General features: G+C 43.9%; 1 protein-coding gene across 5 annotated transcripts in view; it reads left to right on the plus strand.

Moving 5' to 3' along the window:
* LOC146863309 (uncharacterized) overlaps positions 1-18,763 on the plus strand; it is a 365,164-nt gene extending 346,401 nt beyond the window's left edge. For all 5 annotated transcript variants that reach the window (XM_085642720.1, XM_085642723.1, XM_085642721.1 and 2 more), the window contains one exon: positions 17,591-18,763. In XM_085642720.1, coding sequence (XP_085498846.1) covers positions 17,591-18,189 — 599 coding nt within the window. In that variant the 3' untranslated portion in view covers positions 18,190-18,763. The remainder of the gene's footprint in view (positions 1-17,590) is intronic.
* The last annotated feature ends 2,452 nt before the right edge of the window (positions 18,764-21,215 follow it).

The raw sequence follows: 21,215 nt of genomic DNA on the forward strand, positions 1-21,215 counted from the left end.
AAAAATTGGTTAAGAAAAATAGGCATCCTTCAGGTGCAACTAGGCCATCCAGTCACATGGGACAAGATATCACATAGGAGATGGATGGCTTCATTTTTGCAGCATCTGTGGTTTACCGAGCATTTTAACAGAATGTTGTATCTCATCATGGGAGAGAGGCCTTGGTTCCTCACAGAAGAAGTAGTTTTGCAGGCAGTTGACCCCTCTACCATCTCAGCAATGTCTTGGTCTACCAGAGCACTTCATGAGGGAACGGGATGGGGAGGTTTAAAGCACTTAAAACGTTTTCCAGATGAGTCAGTCTGTGGAATCTGTCAGTGGTTTGGTCAACTCAATTTTCCAATCTCATGGACCACCTATTTGGTAGGAAGAAAATAGCTTACCTGAGGTGGGTTAGGGTATTGAGTGGTAAAGGTCAGTCAGTCAGTCAAAATTACTTTATTCGGTTCATAGCAAAAACAATAAAAGTACATTGAACATAAAACAGTACAGCCATTTAAAAAACAGTTGACATAAAATTACAATAAATAGTTACTCAGACAATAAAAAGATATACACTATAACCATGTGATCTTTTTCCTCAATCTCATTGAAATTACTAAAAAAGTGGCAATATTAAATATTTCCCAAGGAGAACCCAACATCTGAAGATGCATGAGAGCTGGTTTCGCCTGTCTGAAGCCTTTATTTTTTAAAAGAGGAATGATATATTTTTTACGGATTGAAGACAGGTGTTCACAGAAAAAGATAAAGTGCATAGTGTCTTTTATTGAGAATCCGTCACACGAACAGATCCCCAGATCCTTCTCCTTAGTCCAGCCAGGGGAGTCAGTCAATAAAAGATGGAATTTGTTCAATCTGAACTTAATTAATAAAAAACGATGGTCCGTCTTATTGACAATACCCAAGTAAGGCTCTAAACCGTTAGATGTAGTAATCAGCTGATGTGCCTTTACAGTGGGTTTAAGTAATTCTCTTTCCTCCCTTGTTAACATGGCCCTCTGTTTATGTGTGTCTTTTGCCCATTTTAAATCCCCCCTTACTATAGTGCTTGGGTTCTCAAATAACTCAGGTCGGCCCAAATACCTTGCTAGAATTTTAATATGGTTCAGCCACGGTATGGTTTTGCCATACTCTAGGGATAGGCAATCTTTTAAAATGGCATGGTTCAATTCTAGTTCAGGATTTAGCCAAATCGAGAGCCATTTCAAAAGTGGGGCAATGACTATACGATCAGTTAAATAGTCAATCCCACACTCTTGATGCACTATGTAGCTAGAAGTAGAACATGGGAGGGATAATAGTGATTTTAGGAATCTATTTTCTACAACTTGTAGATCAGAAATGTTTTTAAAACCCCACAAGTCTGCCCCGTATAATGCGATGGAGGTGCATTTTGCTACATAGACCTTCAACATGGCTTGCATGGGCTTCACCCCCAATTTGCGTCCAAATTCTAGGACAGCAAGTGTGGCCCTGGCAAATACATTGCGTTTGGCAGCCAATTGTGGGGCCCAAGTAGACTTGTCATCAAAAATGACACCTAAATAAGGGAATCTTGAGACCCGAGATAAAACATGACCTTCACAAGACATGGTTTTAACTCTCTTTGGGATAGAACCCACGAACATCACATGGGATTTGGAGAAGTTCACTCCAAGATCAAGTGCAATCATAAATTTAGCAAAAGAATCTAAAAGCTTTTGGAGCCCTACAGCCGTACGTGCTAAGAGAGCGGCATCATCAGCATACAATAATGCTGGGATGTCAAATTTGCCTGCCCTAGGAATATCCTTACATGACTTAGTTAATGTAGAGCCCAATTCATTAATATATAAAGTAAAAAGCAGGGGGGCTAAAATGCATCCTTGCCTAACGCCATTGGTGATTCCAATTTTATCCGTGGAATTGCCCTGCCGGTCATATCTGACCGTGGCAGTGAGGTCTCTATGCAAATCTGCAAGAAAATAAACAATGTTTGCATCTATTCCACAGTTTAATAATAACCCCCACAATTTTGAGCGATTCACTCGGTCAAACGCCGAAGACAAGTCCATAAAGGCCAAATACAAGGCCCCTTTTTTAGCAATGGTATACTTGCCTATTAAAAGTTGGAGGTTCAGGCTCTGGTCTATGGTCCCGCGGCCTTTTCGAAACCCATATTGTAGACATGAAAGTGGTAAAGGTATTTTTTGAGTTATGGGGTGGGGAGCGGCACAGGGTGGTAAGGGTGTATTTAGGGTTTAGGGGTGCATAAGGGTGTTTTCATTGTTTTGAGGTAGGTAATGGTATTGGATGGTAAGGTTGTTTTTAGGGTTTTGTGATGGGTAGGGGTATAGGGAGTTAAGGGGTTTTTAGGGCTCAGAGGCAGGTAAGGATATAGGGTGGTAAGAGTATTTTTAGGGTTTAGGGTAGGTAAGGAAATAATGTGGAAAGGTTACAAAAATTAGGGGGTCTCCCCTAAAAGAAAACATTTATTTTTTATAATTGTATTTTTTTTAACGGTGGGGGGGTCCCCCAATATAATTTTTTTTGTGTGTGTACACACACACACACACACACACACACACACACACACACACACACACACACACACCTATATATGTAATATATATGTATATGAGTAGGTCTTTCACTTACCTTACATATACTTAACTTGCATTGTAGAGATACATGCATGGTAAAGGCACTGCGTGGTAAGGGATGCATGGTCAAGGCATGCGTTGTAATGCCATACAACCATATTTTAAGCCGTAGAGCCTCCAAAGGGGAAAAAACTTTCAATTAATTCAACACTATGACAATAGCTAATATTGTCCAAAGCTCAAAGGGAAAACCTTAAAGTGGCCTTAAGACTATCTACTGGCCTGTGTGGTGTGTCTCTGTATCCACCCCTGTTTTTTCTCTTTGGCAGACAGTCAGATATTCTCACTTGAGCGGTACCACTCCACTTCCTTTTCTGATACCTTGATCTATCAGTAACCAAGCCCACCACTAATTTATTGGTAGACCTCTTTTATTATTTTGACTCCTTTAAAAATCTCTAATTTCACCATACTTGCCTAGTTACATTTTCATCTTGAGAACCCGAGAGACTCCTACTCTTGTGAACATATTGGAAATCTAGGCTCTCTGGGCTTATCCAGATTCTCTCAGCCCTACCCATCAGGCAGCCATGTATTCAATCCAGTTTCTGTTAATCTCAGTTTCATTCAGACATTTACACATCTGCTGCTCATCTGGACTGATCATTTTGCAGCCCCCTTTTCTTTTCCAATTTCATTTTACTCTGATAGCTCGATTTCTCACCTGCTGCCTTCTACTTACTACCCGTCCCAAAGATTTTAATTCACACTTCTCCAATGCGCTGAAAAGGAGTCCCCTATGACTAACCAATTACCTATCCTCTGCAGTTGATAATTTCAACGCTTTGTTTTTAGTGCTGTCAATTCCACTGCTACCTGTAAGTCCTGAGTTTCCATCTGCACCGTGGTACTCCGACCTGTGTGATACAAGTGTCACGGCAAAACCTAAGAAAGGAGCTGGAGGAATTATTTCATCGCAGATACCAAGGCTATGTACAGAGTTACCATCAAAAACTCAGCGCCTTATTCGTTCTACTTGTAGATCATACTTCACCAAAGAAATTGACAATTGCGGCAACTCTTCTTGTCAAATCTTTTCAATTGTTAAAAGTTTCAATTAACCTGTTGCTTGTAATATCTCTATTCTCTATAATGCCATCCCTGGAATTATGCTCCAATATTATTTCTGAAATGATTCCTGAGATGCAGTCAGGATCTGCCACCCTTCCTTCACTATTCTCATTATACATTCTAGACACTCCTTCGGTCACCAGCAATGGCACCTCCTTGGATGAGATTTAATTCTTATCTGAGAGTGACACCCACACTTCTCTTGCCTCCTTCAATTCTGGTTCTTGCTTGCTTGCATCCTCTCCTTGGTTCCTGACAGTATCTCCCCTGTTCCTGCTATATTTTGCAGTACGTCGTTGCATTCTGCTCTAGTCCCTGTATGCTTTAGTCATACTCCTCTTTAAAAAAAACTGTTAAATCACAAAATCCTAGTCGGCTGGTTTCCTATTTGCCAACTACCATATCCTACTAAACTTATCGAAAAAGAAGTCAACAAGAAAATCATCTTGCTACTTAGACTCGAGCTTCTGCTTAACATGACTCCGTCCCGCTTCCACCCTTCACGCAGTACCAAAATAGCCCTGATCACAGTTAGTGACAATCTACCACGATGGTCCCTCTTTATCTTTTTGCTGCTTTCAATACTGCCTCACATTCCGCTTTTATCGCTGGCCTTTTAAAACGTGCTGTTTGTAAGCAAAAAGAACAGTTGATGGACAGAATGCTGAACAATGTCAAACATTCACCCCAGTACAGAAATCTGGGCCTAAATACATTGTTTATTTTGCTCCTCATGCAATTTGAGTATTGCAAATCAGTCTTGACCCTGCACCCTATGGGAACAGTCCAGCCCGAACTGCCTGGCCAGGGCCTCCCTGGACTCGAAACCAGCATACTGAGACCGGTTTCGTGGTATCACCCCTCATCAGCCAGGCTAGCTTGACTCCAGTGGCATGGAGAACACGGGACCCACGTCTGGGCATATCCGTCCAAATCAGGGTGACAAATGCAAAAAGAACAATTGATGGACAGAATGCTGAACAATGTCAAACATTCACCCCAGTACAGAGATCTTGGCCTAAATCCCTTGTTGTTTTGCTCTGCATGTCATTCCAGTTTAAACCCAGCCATATGCAAATCAATCTTGAATCTGCTCCCCATGGGAACAGTCCAGCCCGAACTGCCAGACCAGGTATTTTATAGCAAGCCCTAAAATAGTTAGTTCATTTCTCTCCACTAGGATTCGGTCTGTGTCACTTCCCCTATTTTGATCATCTGCAGTCCCTAGTACTTGCAGGGTTTCTCAGGACTACTCGCTACGTACTAACCTTTTTTTTTTTAAAGCTTCAGACTTGGCTTTTTAAGTAAATGATTTTGACCCAGCAACTGCTGTCTATTTCGCTCGGCACCCAGATAACCACTTTTGACTTTGCACCGTATTTATAGCAAATGGCAATGCTTGACATATTGGCATAATGGTGTCTACATCAGCATAAGTGTCACCTCTGGCATATTGGGCGTATCCATGGCATGGTGGTGCCCAGCCACTCGCACCTGTCAAAATGCTGGCCCCAGCAAATTGGTGGTAATTCTTACCATATTGTGGCCAGTCATTGATTATCGAATATCATTTATAGAGAGGAAATAGCTGCTTCGAAAAAAGTGCCCTGGCGCTGCCAGCAGGTGACTTCACCCAACCAGCCACTACATGAAGAGGAAGGTGTTCAGGTGTTTGATCTTTTTTTATAACAGGTTTTCTGAGTTGGACATTCCACAGGATTGCTGCCAGAAAAGCGAAGGATTGTCCGCCCCTTCTACCTCTGCAAATTAATTCTGGGGATAAGTAGAAGGCCCTGATTAGTTGAACATATTGGTCTGCACTGCATATATTCGTTGAATCTGCCACTGAGGTAGGCGAGACCCTTTTTATGAACCAGCGTAAAAGTGATTAGTGGAGACTTGTACTTTATTCTTTTGTTCACTGGTAGTCAGTGAAGTTGCTTCAAATAAGTAGAGCTGGACTGCCATCTGGGCAGATTAAGAGTTGATCTTGTGGCTGCTTTCTGGACCATCTAACTGGTCAATAAGGACAACCTGGTACCTTAGAACGAGAGAGTTGGTATAATCATAGTTGGTATAATCTAATCTAGAGGTGCCCAGAGCATGCATAATAGTTTTGCAAGTGAAGGCTGGCAAAAATGTTAAAGTCTTTCATTATTGTAGAATGATAAAACGAGGCCATAATGGCTCTGCACAAATTTCAACCCAACGTTTCTAAGCATGGTGGATGGGGCTGATGGTTCCCCAAGTCTTTCTGCCACCGACTCTAGCAGAGAAGAGATGCAGAAGAAAAGTATCTTGTACTTGTCGGAGTCCCCTTTTAGGCAGTTCCCCTCCGTCCAGCCTGCCACAGCGTTCAAACAACCTTGGAGTCTCCCAACCCTGTTATAATGCTGAACCTTTCATGATGTTGGCTGTGGACATGCATCTCATCCTGGGAATACTACTGGTAATAGCATAAAAGCAGTAATTAGTAACATATTGTGGGCACCTATTGCATGAGACAGCAACACATGGGCATTAAAGGCAGGATCCATGAATGTGTTGCAGGAGTCCACGAGAATGAAAATGACAAATTGATATGAGCAGCAAGCATGTATTTAATAGAAAATGAGATGTTGGGACTTCACTACATAAAAATCAGTTTTTCACTAAAATGAGAGGTATTTGGGGAATTGTATATTTTTTCTAGCATGAAGAACATATATTTGAAAGCAGAATGTGTCATTTGAGGACAAACCATTTCCATTTCCAAATATACATTTTGCAGCAGATTATTTAGCTATTATCACTAATGCAGTTTAAGTAACGGGTCTACTGTCCGAACAAGTAATGCCTGCATAACATGGGCAGCAGCACAGGTGTATGACCCAATACTAAATAACTTACTCTGCAGTACTACCCGAGTTGGCAAAATGTGGGTAAATTCTTATTCTTCTGCATTTTCTCCTTCAGGGAGCTTCTCGCTCATAGCATATGATAGAGAGGAAAATGAGAAAAGGAATGGTAGTAAAATAGAGACATACAGATGTAGATAGATATGGCTGTTCAGACGTATTTATGGAGACCAGGCTGAAAATGTCACCATTTTCCCCCAACTGACATTAAAGTATTGTAATATTTCATGAGTGCCTTTTCAAAGCCAATGAGTTTCGGCAAATCTTGAACACATTGCGTAAAACACACTATTTCACTCTGTTGGGTAAGATATTGCACCCTACTACTTTAAAAGCAAACTAGCTGCCACAGATGTAGCCTGCTAAACGTATATGTTAAAAAAAACAAAGCACCCGTTCACACACTTCATTGAACCTCCAACCGGACAACTTGGCAGAGGTGTAGTGAGTACAATGAAAGCGTAGTGTCCACGCAGGCAGGAGGCTGTGCCAGTGGTGAAAGTGAGCATGGGCAGTAGGGGAAGTGAGCATGGGCAGTAGGGGAAGTAGGCATCTAACCCATAAGCAGAAAACTTTGAGTCGTATTTATTCATTTTTTGTTCTTTTCAAAGTGAGCATATATATTTTACTCATGCAGTCTTACAAAAACGCTGTACATGAAAATATGTGAACTAAGGCCGCCCAACTTAAAGAACACACTAAGTCCTAAAATGGTTATATAAAGAGAAACATTAAATAAAACCAATTCAAAACGGAGGAGTGGAAACTGGAGACAAAGATAAAGAATGAAATTTGATTGTGAGTCAAGAGGTATGATAACACTGGAAAGAAGAAGTAAGGAAAGGGCGGAATGAGAAGAAAGATGCAAGAGAACAGTTAAGAGTAATGTGATAATACAGAGGAGAAAGAGATGAGAGGGAAAGGGAAAAGAAGAGCAGGCATTGGTGATATTCTTTAGGAAAAGAAAGAGTAAAAAGCAATTGTCCATGCCAGATAATAAATAGTTAATCAAACGAATTTAGTTAATGTTTAAGGGAAATAAGAGTTTTTTCAGTGTTTTTGTGATAATTAGTAGAGATTTGGAAAGTGATGTTTAAAGGCAAGGTGTTCAGGGGGGCATGGCCTGTTCAAGCACCATGATTGTGCCATGACCGAAAAACTCCCAAAGGGCCGCATCAACTAAGCTACATGCCAGCGCACTAGCGGGAAGTGCGGCATGCTAATCAGTGGCATCGACGACCTGAGACTGACGGGCACGCAGGAAGAGCTGCGGGAATGGTTAGAGAGTCCCGTGACGCCTGCGGTGGCGCCCTTAAGGCCTGACGCGACCCTCGGGGGCCCTCTGGCGTTGGGGGCCGTGGGTGAGCCTGAGGGCGGGGCCGCGGTCGTTGGGAGCGGCCGCCAGTAAAAACTTAGCCCAGGGACTTGCGGCCCACCACAACGCTGCTGAGCAGGAGGTGCACCCGCTGGATGCTGACTCGCGATGGCTGGGTGAGCATCGCGCTAGGGTGAGGGACACATTCCATCCGCCCCTCCCCCCATGAACTAAACAAGTGCCCCCGAAGGGAATGGAGGGCTGAAAGAGGTATGGCTGGGTCCAGCTGTCCATCTCGTATTGAGGGCAGCACCAACCATCAATGGAGACTGTCTGAGCTGTGAGGCTCATAGCGGTCGATCAAATTAATAAGGCACTCAGCAGCAGACACGTGAGGAGCGATCGCATTTGTGGCTGAGGTGGCCTGCGTAGAGAGGTGGCGAAGACACTTGCGGCCTGTGCCCTGGATCTTGGTCTAGGGCATGGGCATGAGGGAATAACTGTACCACCCCCCCTCCCCCGTCGCCCTGTGCTATATGCCTCACGATGGCTCTGTTAACTGAATCCCTGTATTGCCTCTGAATAATCGAGCAGCATGGGTCGTAGTGACCCTAACCAGAGGCAGCTCACCTTTGAGGCCTCCAAGACCCAAAGGAAGGATGGCGGAGATGACGTGCCACGGGTGGATCCTTCTGAACGCGCAGACCCTCCGGGAGCTGGTGTTGCTATGGCAGAGCTGGGTTCAAGGCTATCGATGCATGTTTTGATGAGCTGGGCGTGCGGACGGATGGCATGCAAGGCCGCCTGGAGCAGCATGAGACCTGCAAAGATACTTCTGAGCGGCACCTTTGTGATGTCGAAGACACCCACACTGCGATGAACAAGCTCCTGGAGTGCGTAGAGTGTCTTCTGAAAACAACAGCAGCAAAGGCGGAGGATCTTGAAGCGCGGTCGTGCCGCAATAACTTGCGAATTGCGGGGATCGCACAATTCACCAATACTGGTCCCATGGAAGCCTTTGTGGAGCGGGTTTCATCTGATCTCTTCAGCAGAGATAGTTTTTCAACCACATTCGCGGTGGAGCGTGCCTACCGTTCCCTGGCCCCCAGGTCTGCACCTGGTAAACCCCTTGCCTCCCCCCCCCCCCCCCCTCCCCGACTTGTCATTGCGCATCTACTGAATTACCACAACAGAGACGTTGTGCTACAAAAGGCCAGAGAGGTGGAAAATCCAGGGAATGACTCTCGTTCTACCCGGACTTTACGCCTATGGTGCAGGAGGCATGTGCAAGTTTCAAGAAATTAAGCGAACTTTGAGAAACAAAAACATCCACTACGCTATGTTTTATCCTGCGCGCCGGCGTGTACAGTTGGGGGATAAAACACTCGTCTTCAACACCCCGGCAGAGGCAACAGAACACTGGAAATGCCATAAATCGGGGCGACCAGCTTCCACTGGTAAATAGATGGGCGCATGGACTGGGGATATGGGATGAGTAACTGGGTGCCATTCGCCCTTTTTGAGGTAACATGGTCTTCGGCACAAACTCAGACCTATTCAACAAATGGGCCGATGTGTTGCCTTTCTTCTTCTGTGTTATTTCACTAGTGACACACTCTTACACTACTGTTGCATGGATGTAGTTACATTACATATAACTGTTTGTGTAATGTTATCACAATCTGTGGCTTACTCGGGGCGTTGCTGCACCCCTAGGAGATCTCCTACGACTTGCACTGTGTACGGGGTTAATTCTTTGATTGTTTTTTTTTGTTAGAGTAAAATGTGCTGGGAGTCACCGGATATAGGTTGGGGGGATAGCCAATGTGGGTGGGTGGTGGGAGGGAGTTTCGATTTCGTTCTGTTAATTTGTATACAGGTCATGGACAAAACCGATGATTGGCTCTGTAAGCATACCCATAATGTTGCACTGTTCTGCACAGTAATACGTTGGCAGGGGTGGGGGCGAGGGGTAGGCCTGGAAGGCTTGAATTGCGATGTAGGTCATGGAATGTCAAGGGACTGACTATCAAACCCTCGTAAGGGTAGACAGGTGCTTGCATATCAGGCTAGGCATAACATACATGTTGCATTGCTGCAGGAGACCCACTACGCCCCAAAGTCTGACAATAGGTTTGCAGCCACCTGGGGGAGGACAACTGATACTTCGCTGGGTATAGTACCTACTCCTGGGGGGTCTGTATACTCATTCATAAAATACTCCCGTTTGTTACTCAGTCTGTGATCAAGGACCCAGAGGGCCGCTATCGCTTGGTGGCTGGATCTATTTGTGCACAGCAACTGCCGCTCATGAATGCCTAGGCCCCTAATGTGGATGCTTGGAACTTTTTCGCTAGTATTTCAACTCACATCAATTGACTCTATAATATTTGGTGGGGACTTTAACGTTACTCTACAGCCTGGGGCCGACACCACGGGCTCTGGACTCACCACTAAACCATGCCCCACGAGGGAATTTCAGACGTTAATACGCACACACCTAAAGCTAACAACAACAGCAAAGAAATGTTCTCTATTGTCCAGAGTTTTTATCACCCTGCGCCGAACAGACTGCTTTGCCGGCTTCATCACAATGGTGTGAGGAGTTGTCATCTTTCATTATCGAAAAAATTAAGACTATCCTAGGTAGCCTAGGGATGGGTCTCCCTGTGCAGGGTGACTCCCTTCCTCCGCCTTCTTTAGTCCCCACTTCATCAGCTCCTCCATTTACAAATGTTCTCCCTATAGCTTGGTCAGATGCATTGGCTATTCTTAAATCACTCAAGTCGGGCTCTCCTACAGACCCATGTCCAGCCAGGGTACTGGCTGGGGTTGCGGAGATGGTTAACCCAGAGGTTTATGGTATTATCAATCTATCTTTACAGACTGCCACTGTCCCTCCGAATTGGAAACAGGCCAAACTTTTGCCACTTTTGAAAAAGCCTTCTCTAGATCCCTGTAAACTCACTAGCTATCGTCCTATTTCTCTTCTACCGCCGTGGACAAAGGTATGTGAAAGTGGTCTTTAGACAGCTTGAGGCCTATGTCGAGTCATCTGGTGCTCTTCACCCTGCTCAATCCGGTTTTAGGGCATCATACAGCACAGAGACCGCACTTGTGGAAATGGCTGAGGCAATTAGGGAGTGCCTGGACGCGGGTGGCAGGGCGGCCTTGATTTTGCTTGACCTCTCTGCCGCCTTCGATACGGTGCCCCACCAACAACTTCTCGCCCGACTTTCAAACATTGGCATTATTGGTCCCGCTTGGGATTGGCTGAAATCCTTTTTGGAGGATCGCACTCAGCTTGTCTGGATGCCACCTTTTTCATCGCTCCCCCCCGGAAAATGTCAACAGGGGTACCACAGGGCTCTACTTTGAGCCCTATGCTTTTTAATATCTATATTACTATCATAGCATATGCTGATGACACCCAGCTCCTATTTACCTGGAAGGACTCCGACTTGTCATCAGAAACTGCCCAGAATTGTCTTTCGACTGTTTTCAAGTGGCTCGCACGTGCCCAACTGAAGTGCGACGAGGACAAGTTGGAGGTCCTCTTGTACAGTCAGTTCCCTTCTTCCTTTAGAGAAATCCTGTGGCCTCCAGACTACTCAAGGCCCAATTCAGTGGGTAATCCAGCAAAGAACCTGGGGGTCTGGTTTGGAGAAGTCCTTAGGTTCTCCACGCAGATTAAGAAACTTACCGGGGTATGCTTTGGTACTCTTAAATCACTGAGAAAGTTCTTCCCCATGCTGCCTAGGTCAGCCAAGGAAATGGTGGCCCGCGCCCTTATTTTATCCCGCATTGACAATGCCAATGCCCTGAACATTGGCAACCCTGGATACCTGCTAAAAAAATTGCAAACTATACAGAATGCCGCGGCCAGACTTCTGTTTAATATCTCAGGAAGATCAAGCATCAGACAGCATCTACGGGATATGCATTGGCTCCCTGTGGCCCATAGAGTGCAATTTAAGGTTCTCACTCTGGCTCACAGAGCCCTACATGGTTTAGGACCAACATATATTAGGAAGCACTTTGCTTTCTGTGCCCCCAGCAGATCTCTGCGCTCAGCCACTCAACGATGGATGGCAATCCCCCGATTTCATAGGATGCGTCTGGGGGGTCAGTCCCTCTCCGGTAAAGCAGCAGAGGCATGGAATTCCCTTCCCATGGAACTGCGAAATATTCAGAATCCTAGGCTCTTCAAAAAACAACTTAAAACTTTTCTTTTTAATCAGCCCATCTAATTCTTTGCTCCACAATGCTACGGTCACTTTTCGCGCCAGGACACTCTTGAGTATCTGTGTGTGGCAGACTCCTGGCAACACTGGCACCCGGCTGCCAGGGGGTATTCATTTTATTCGGCCCCACACTGTAGCTGGTCCAGCATAGATTGATGGTATGTCACCCCTGATTTACTTATTAATATCCAGACAGTGGATCACCTGCCATGTACTCTCTCGGACCACTCACCTGTCCTTCTGTCACTTGTCTTGCCTGCTGTCGTGCGTCCGTCCGTGACTTGGCGCTTCCCTGCTGAAGCGCTTCTGGATACCCTGTTTAAGAATGAAGTGCAAGACACAATAGTAGAATATTTCAGATAGATACTGGTTCGGTGTCCCGTTACGCCACCCTTTGGGAGGCCTTTAAGGTCTATATCAGGGGTATCTGAATTGGTAAACAATCAGGGGTGCTCCGCACGATTCGCCCAGAGCTTGATGCATCTGAGCGGGAATTACAGGACTTAATCGCCCGGTCGCTGACCGGTGCGGACGCTGCTCCGCTACACCAGCGTGCCAGCCTACTGGGTGAATTCCAGGATCTGGCACAGCGGGAGACGACCTACTTGGGGAAATATACACACGCCCGGGTATACAGAGAAGGAGAGAGACCAGGGTGCACTCTAGCACGTTGGCTCCCTCCCAGGCAGCAAGCCACATATATAATGCGGATTCAAGATACCAACGGCGCCCAGGTTACGGATGGTGCTGTTATTCAATCTTGCTTCTTGTCCTACTATACCCACCTCTCTCTATACTACGTGCACTCCTCCAACTGGTGAATCACTGAACGAATACCTAAACGAAATAGCAATGGTCTGGATGGAGAGGGGGCAGCAGAATTCCTCGCCCGACCCATTGGTGCAGACGAAAATATTGAGGCCATAGATGGTCTGGAAGGCTCCTGGCACGGATGGCCTCACTGGCGCTTTCTATAAGACCCCTCAAGGAGCAACTTGTCCCGCAGTTGCTAGAGGTTTACGCTGAGGCATTGGACTCGGGTGAACTCCCTCTCACTATGCGCCAGGCGATAGTAACCCTATTATTAAAACCGGGTAAGCCGGCTGACAACTGCACCTTGTACAGGCTACTATCCCTACTAAACCAGGATTACATAATATTAGCAAACGTATTGGCCACGCGTATCTCGCTTATAATTGAACAGATCATATCCCCCTTCCAGTCGGGTTTCATGCCAAACAGGTACACATCAGTAAATTTACGCATGTTATTCGCAGTCATTAATCAGATTAATCCGGAGCTCCCCGCTGCGGCGATTTTATTAGATGGTGAAAAAGCTTTTGATTCCTTGGAGTGGGATTTCTTGCATGCGGCCTTGACTAAACTTGGCTCCCCTCAACATTTTTGGTCCCTGGTTTGCCGTACACTAACCCAGTTGCACACTTACATATAAATGGGGTATTGTCTAACAGATTTGCGTGGTCAAGAGGCAACCTGCAAGGGTGTCCGTTATCACCCTTACTTTTTATTATCGCGATGGACCTACTGGTGCGGCAGTTGCAGGAACAGCACTTACAGCGGGGAATAGGGTTTCATCAGGGGCCCCTGCTTGCGTCATTATATGCGGACGACATTCTTCTGTACGTCCGCGAGCCGGCTCTAAACCTCCCTCCTATCATGAGAGAGGTGGTACGGTTTGGCGTTTTCTCTGAAATATTTCCCCTGATGGATGCCACCACGCCTTTCAGGCTTGAGTTCCCTTTGCGATGATCCTCGCCCGCAAATACCTCGGGGTAACTATACACCGTGTGGCCTCGGAAGTAGTACGCCTAAATTATGGTCCGGCTATTGATAGGCTTTCTGAGCAGATAGACCGCTGGATTACATTGCCCTTATCGATGGCAGGAAGCATAGCAATAATTAAGATAGTTCTGCTCCCCACATTTTTGTACTTTTTTCTGAACATTCCTATCCCACTCACGGTAACCTTTTTTAAAACCCTAAGAGGAATGCTTACTCTGTTGATCTGGGCTGGGAAGCAGGCACAAGTGAGTTGAAGGACACTCACTCAACCCTTCGAGATGGGGGGGTTCGGGGTACCTCATTTTTACCTGTATTATTTGTTGGAACAGGCGTAATACGCCTACTTTTGGCATCACCTGGATGCATGCCTTAAATTCCTGAAACCCGAGCACACGCAGGTCCATCCCTACACACTAGCCACTGTTTTCCCACATGGGCTTAGGAGAACTCTGGCCGAAATCCACACCTTACAAACCACGAGCTGGGCCTGGGAGCGCTTGTGCAGATACCTGGGGGCTGAAGAATTGTATTCCCCACATCTGCCAATTTTAAATAATCCTTGGATAGCACCCACGACTGAGGCTCTGACACAGAGGGTGTTCGGCCACTGTCGGGTGGACACTGTGGGCGGCATGTTCCAGAACGGCCTACTCCGTACGGTAGCAGATATAACGGCGGATCGAGATGTCAGCTTGCTTGACCGCTTTCTGATACATAGAACACGGACCGCGCTGGCTGCCGCGCTTCGCACCGAGACTGGGGAAGCTGCTGATCTCCCTCTATTAACTACGATTATTGCGGCGGCAGATAGTGCACACTTGGTCTCTAGACTCTACCGACAGACACAAGCATTGCGACCGATAATGGGGGGTGGTGCCCATGCAGCCTGTGACAGATAAGATGTGGGCATACTGTTATGAACAGAAATGTCTAGTGTCCAATAACTATAAACACAAACTTATTCATTTTAAATACCTGCATAGAATTTATATTACCTCAGTATTGCTCGCAAAGATGCACCGTTCGAAACCAGACCAATGTCAGAGATGCGTGAAGGCACAGGCTGATTTTCTTCACTTGGCATGGAACTGCCCTGCGGTGTTGGCCTATTGTGAAGACGTGTTTGGCCATATTGAACAGATGGTTGAGACAGAGCTCGCACACACACCCTTGCTTGCCCTACTGGGATATGTGCTTCCACTGAGTCGGGGTATTAGGCACTTTACTGCCATTGCGCTAGTGCTGGCCAAAAGACAGGTCTTTCTGAATTGGGGAGGTACTACATCGCTTTTGGTAGGGGAATGGCTCAGGGATATGATGTATTGTGGCAAGACTAGTGATGTATATTCGTTCCTGCTTCCCGCCCCAAAAACACCCGGCAGCCACTCCGCACCTATCTGCTGGCACATCCGAAACTTACTGATTAAAGTATTACACAGCATGCAATGTTTATTGGATTAGCCAATCGGTCCTGCGTTTTTGAATTGTAAAAATTTCTTTACTACGTGCACCTGTATTGTTGTTTTTTATGCTTAACGATGCCAAACTTATTAGCGCTCTGTGTGGATAACTCATTGTTGATATCTGTAAACCTATGCTTCATGTAATCCCCATCATGGGAACAAAGAACTTTTGTTATTTTTTTTGGGTGTAATTTGTGGAAAAATGCAATAAAAACAAGTAAAAAAAAATAATGGCAAGGCGTTCCATAATGATGTAGCTGCTCTAGAGAAATACTGGGTCACTGTTCTTGTGTGGAAACGTTTTGATTCAAGCACAAGATTTTGACAGCAGCTCAACAATTTTGTGGATACTGGATGTTTTAATAAATGTTGGTATATAGAAAAAGAATTTAATGTAGATTTTTGTGATGCATGCAATTTTGAACTTTATTCTGACTGCAGTAGGAGCCATTGTTAGGTCTCTGAGAGTGGGAGTGATATGGCCAAAGTTCTTTGGTGCCAGATATGACTCTGGCTGCAGGGTAAATCAGTGCTTTGATGGGAGCTAGGATGGAAGAAGGTGGGCCTGCTGGAACAAAGTATCCGTGATCTAATTTGCAGAGGAAAAATGATTGAGCAAGAGTTTAGATTGAAAGAAGGGTTTGAGTTCTTGGTTGCAAAGAGGTTGGATCTGGCGTTGGCAACTATCTGTTCAGTAGGGAGTGGCATGATGATCTAAACAAATACGTAAAGATTTCAATTTTTCAGAGAGGGTTGAAGAGACTCAATTGATGCTTACTGTGCCACCATTTTTCATTATTTTGGGGATCTTTAGGCAGTTGTAAGAGTATGGATTTGTTTTTTATTAGGGTTCAGTTTGAGGAAATTGTCAGACATCGAGTGGTAAATCATCTTAAGAGAGGTTTGTCTTCAATAGGGAGATCTTCAAGTAGATCTGGGTGTCATTAGTGCATTGATGAATGTCTACACCGATATGAGCTGGTGTAAAGTCAGTAATGTTAAGTCGATGTGAGAACAATTAGTCTGAGGTACATAAACAAAATGTTAAATCTCAAAATGTTTGTACAAGCAAACATTTACATGAATATCTTGTATGGTTTTGTATTAAAGAACAATGGTCTGCACACATTCGTTTGAAAATTTACAGCATTACTGCTCAGCAGTCCCCATCTCTTTTTCTGGGGCCATACTTTCAAGAAGGTCTGTCAGTGCCTATCAGTCCTTCCCTTCATTCCCATAACTTGCTCTTCTAGTACCCCAACTGGATTAAGGTGTCCTGGTGCACTTTAAATATCACCAGCATTTTCCCTTCCCTGCTTTGTTAGTCCAATGTCCTTTACAGAAAGCTTGCTATCAAACCATGATCCTGACCTGCACTGCCAGGATTGCCAAAAGCTGTTCTATAATGCAGCTCTGCCAACGAGACTCCGTCCAGATACCCACCTTAGCAAAAGAAAGCCTTACATCACAGAATAGCAGCTGTGGAAATAAGCCTGGTCAATTTTCATTCTGTGTGCTTAAAGGTGGAACCAATTAACCTTACTCAATCTGTGCTTGGTTTTGAATACAATAAGGAGATACATTAATATCTAAAGCAAAGTACGGGGGAGCTTTAAGAAAAAATAAAGCCAATAGGTCTGGTTTTAAACACAGTCATTATTCACAACTCTGTTTAGGTGTGTTGTGTGCATACAACTGTTTATCGCGTTCAAACTCCGGTCTTGGCAGTGAAAACAAAAGTAGCAATTAAAGATTGGTTTATGTAGAAAGTTCATACAAGAGATAATAAAAGATATTGAATGAAACAAACGGATTATTGAGTGCACTTTAGAGACGTAAAATAATCCCTTATGTATTCCAAATAAAGTATTTCCTGGAAGGTGGAATGATACAACAACTAAGCCGTAGCATGAGGTGTGAGAGTAATATCTGTATAGAAAAGCCCACTGTATGTAGGCTTTAAAAAATTGCTAGCAATTAGTCTTACAAACAGCTGTACCTAAGTATGTCATGCATGGGTTAAACTTGTGCCACCTCCGTGAATGAATAAGAAAATGCTGTTTTGAATTAACTATTAGACTGGAATTTTCGTTTTTCAATTTTAATGCTTGCATTTCCTTTCTGTAACCTTTGTTTTTTGTGTTTTTACCAGGGGTTCATATGAAATGCGGGCAGCCATGTGTGGTGTGGGTATTTGGACATTCTTTAATCAACCAGGCAGCTAAACGCTTCCAAAATCAGAAATGGCAGCACGTTGCATCAAGTGAAAAGATCATCTATTACTGGATGGGATTTGATGGCTTACGGCTTTATCAGTTGCGCGAGAAGGTTTCAGAACAACAACAGTGCGGAAAATTTCCTTTTCCAGATGCCTTCATTCTGCATTTAGGTGGCGAGGATCTAATCCACTCTGTAGAACAGAAGATGAAGGAAGATTTGGCCATGGAATATGCATGGCTAAGTACATTTTTTCCGGACTCTTTGATTGTTTGGTCAGAGATAATCACCAGACCATTTTGGGCACTTGGGATTGAAGAAAAAAAAATAAACCATGCTGCTCTTAAGATTAACGAGGAGTTATCCAACCTTCCACTGAATAAACAATTCAAGTGTATTCTTCACCATAATAAGATGGCAGCATGGTCCCCCTTGGACTTCCAACCTGAAGGGGAACTTCTGTCTGACTCTGGAATAGATAAATTTATAGAGAATGTGGTAAAGTTAATGGATTCTATGTATTTGTGGAGTTAGTTTAGTTGTGACCTTGTTGGTAGAGGAGTTTAAAACCTTGGTGTTGCCAAGGTTTTCACTGATCTTTGAGCTGGCTTTGTTTCCAGCTGCCATGCATGGGTCATAGTTGAAATTCTTTCTATCCAATATGGGCCTAGATATTTTGTAACTGCGGTGCTCCACAATAAACACACCATTAATTTGTAATGAATATCATCACATTTCTCATTCGTGGCTGTTCATCTGGAAGAATGAGGCATTATCCAGCACCACATTTGTTATAAAAGTCCCTGCACCCACCTTTAGTCATTTGTTTAATGTAACCTTGTGCTTTTGGTTTTCTCTTTCAGGACTGTAAACCTTACAGTGGTATGAACAATCAGCCATACTATTGAGTTTGAGTTTTGAAATGATTGGTCTTCAAGGAAACATATAAATTCAGCCCTAATGTAAAATCTCCATTAATACACTAGGACTCAGATTGTATACTACAGTGTTTATAAGCTCAGTATATACTCTCAATCCAGAAAACCTTTTGTCAGGAAAGTTCTTTATCAGTCGTTTGAATTTAGGAACAATAAAGGCAGTTATACAAGGTCACTGTTTCAGACTGAAAATCCCTTTTAAGATAGGATTTTCTAAATCCTAGACCTACTAGGAGTTCTTGTTAATCTCTCAAATACGATATTGTTGTTGATGAATCTCAACCTAAAGAGCTACTATAGACTGCAACAGCTCAAGTTTTTTTCTTATTAATTCGTTTTTCAAAGTGCTACATAAACGAAAATAACCTGATTTTCTGCTCTCACTGGAATTGTGAAATTGGTAAATGTACAGGCAAATGAAAAAGTCCTTGTAATATCAGGAGCTTCTACTGTGTTCCCTGACAGGTTAGAATGACGAGTGATCATTGGTCTCTGTGTTCGACATGGGTGTGGTGAGGATGGCTTGAAAACCTTATTGTGGGACCCATGTGAATGAGAACAGCTCATAGAAAACGATAGCCATTACAAAAATGGGGTAACCTATGGTTAAAGGACCTGGGTGTAATACTGATACCAAAAACAGTGGTCCTTGACCAATAATCAATATATCTGAGACATGTGCTTCGCTTAGTTAAATGCTTTGCTAATCCTGAGCCTAAAAACAGAAAAAGTCTTTGAGAACAAAGGCTCGCAATACTCAATATATAGTTCAATCTAATAAAGGACAACATCCAAAACACTGTGGACTAATATACATACGTTTATTCTTTTGGCAATTTTGCAATATTGATAGGACAGTACGAGGTTGCTCCAAGGAGAAACGTGCATCAAAGGAAGGTGATTAAAGAGTGAGTGAATGAGGCAAGAAATGAAAGATACATAGTAGTAAGAATATTCAATCAAATTTAGGCAATGTGGATTGGTTGTAATTCACCGTCCAGAATCCAAGTAACCTGGTCACATTAATTAAATACAGAATTATGTTAGTATATTTCATAAAATGACCCCATTTATGGTCTTGCACGAAAAACTGAATATGTGTCCCAGGTGGTAAAGAGTAGGCGTCGATGTTTCGACCCGTCTTGATGGCCTTAGGGATTTGTAAGCCTTGGCCTTGCGGGTCTTCATCAGGACCAAAGAGGGGGCAACCTGACTGGAAGGTGGTCTAACTGAAACACCTAATCAATTTGAACGGACTTATATCACAGGAAGAAATCCCGAATTCCAATGGATGGAGGGCTTGATGTCACAGATCAATCAAATTCGTTCGCATCAAGGATTCATATGAGAACCGTCTGCGTTGGATCGGCCGTTATTCAGAAAGGATCGCCGAGGCGTAAAGTTCAGTCAAGGCACGAGAACACAATGAATGTGCAGAATCACGGAGCGTCTGTCTCCGTTCGAGCCCCAGTTCAGTGTGAGCTCAACCGCGACTTCGTATACTAACATAATTCTGTATTTAATGAATGTGACCAGGTTACTTGGATTCTGGATGGTGAATTACAACCGATCCACATTGCCTAAATTTGATTGAATATTCTTACTACTATGTATCTTTCATTTCTTGCCTCATTCACTCACTCTTTAATCACCTTCCTTTGATGCACGTTTCTCCTTGGAGCAACCTCGTACTGTCCTATCAATATTGCAAAATTGCCAAAAGAATAAACGTATGTATATTAGTCCACAGTGTTTTGGATGTTGTCCTTTGTTAGATTGAACTATATATTGAGTATTGCGAGCCTTTGTTCTCAAAGAGTTTTTCTGTTTTTAGGCTCAGGATTAGCAAAGCATTTAACTAAGCGTAGCACATGTCTCAGATATATTGTTTATTGGTCAAGGACCACTGTCCATAGAAAACGATAGACTGGTCTAACATCTTGTGGAAATGTTGAATTGCGCTAATGTTACAGTTAAGCGCTACAGCAATAAGTGGACTGTACATGGAACAGGTGGTTCTTTAGGAATCTGTGAAATTGTAGGAGGGTTTCCTTAAGTGTTTGGTGCATAGGGAGGACACCGCCAAGTGAAGGACTTGTGCATGTAGTGATGTGCCACAAGTCTTATATATGTGGCTAGGGATTCTTTGACAATCTTCACTTGCCTGGAATACTAATTGGATGGAAAACCATGGACAATCATTAACTGCACATTGATGTTTTAACCTGAATCTTTCTTTAATTAATTACCAGTGAGGAGTTTTTAAGGCAGGTGTGGTGTGATTGTGGCATCTCTGGTCAAATACAAGGCACATTGCTGTGGGCTATTTGCCGCTTGAAGGGTAGTTTTATTAAACCATGTATAGCTGGTGATGCAGTATGTAAAATGGTGGTGACAAATCCTAGAGGAGGTGGTAGTCTGTATTTTTGGAGACTGCACAAACCGAAAGAAGGAATGAGAGATTGCTGTAGAATAGCACTCCTTTATGTACTGGGATAGGGAGTGGTTCCCTCAAGTTAAGTCAGTTTAAATTAGACAGAGGTCCTCCTGTGGGCATAGTGGACCTCTTAACGACCATTAGGAAGAACCTACTAATTTACTCAAGTGCTGGATATCTTGAAG

Source organism: Triturus cristatus, chromosome 2_2 (genome assembly GCF_964204655.1).
Source record: "Triturus cristatus chromosome 2_2, aTriCri1.1, whole genome shotgun sequence".
NCBI classification, from domain to species: domain Eukaryota; kingdom Metazoa; phylum Chordata; class Amphibia; order Caudata; family Salamandridae; genus Triturus; species Triturus cristatus.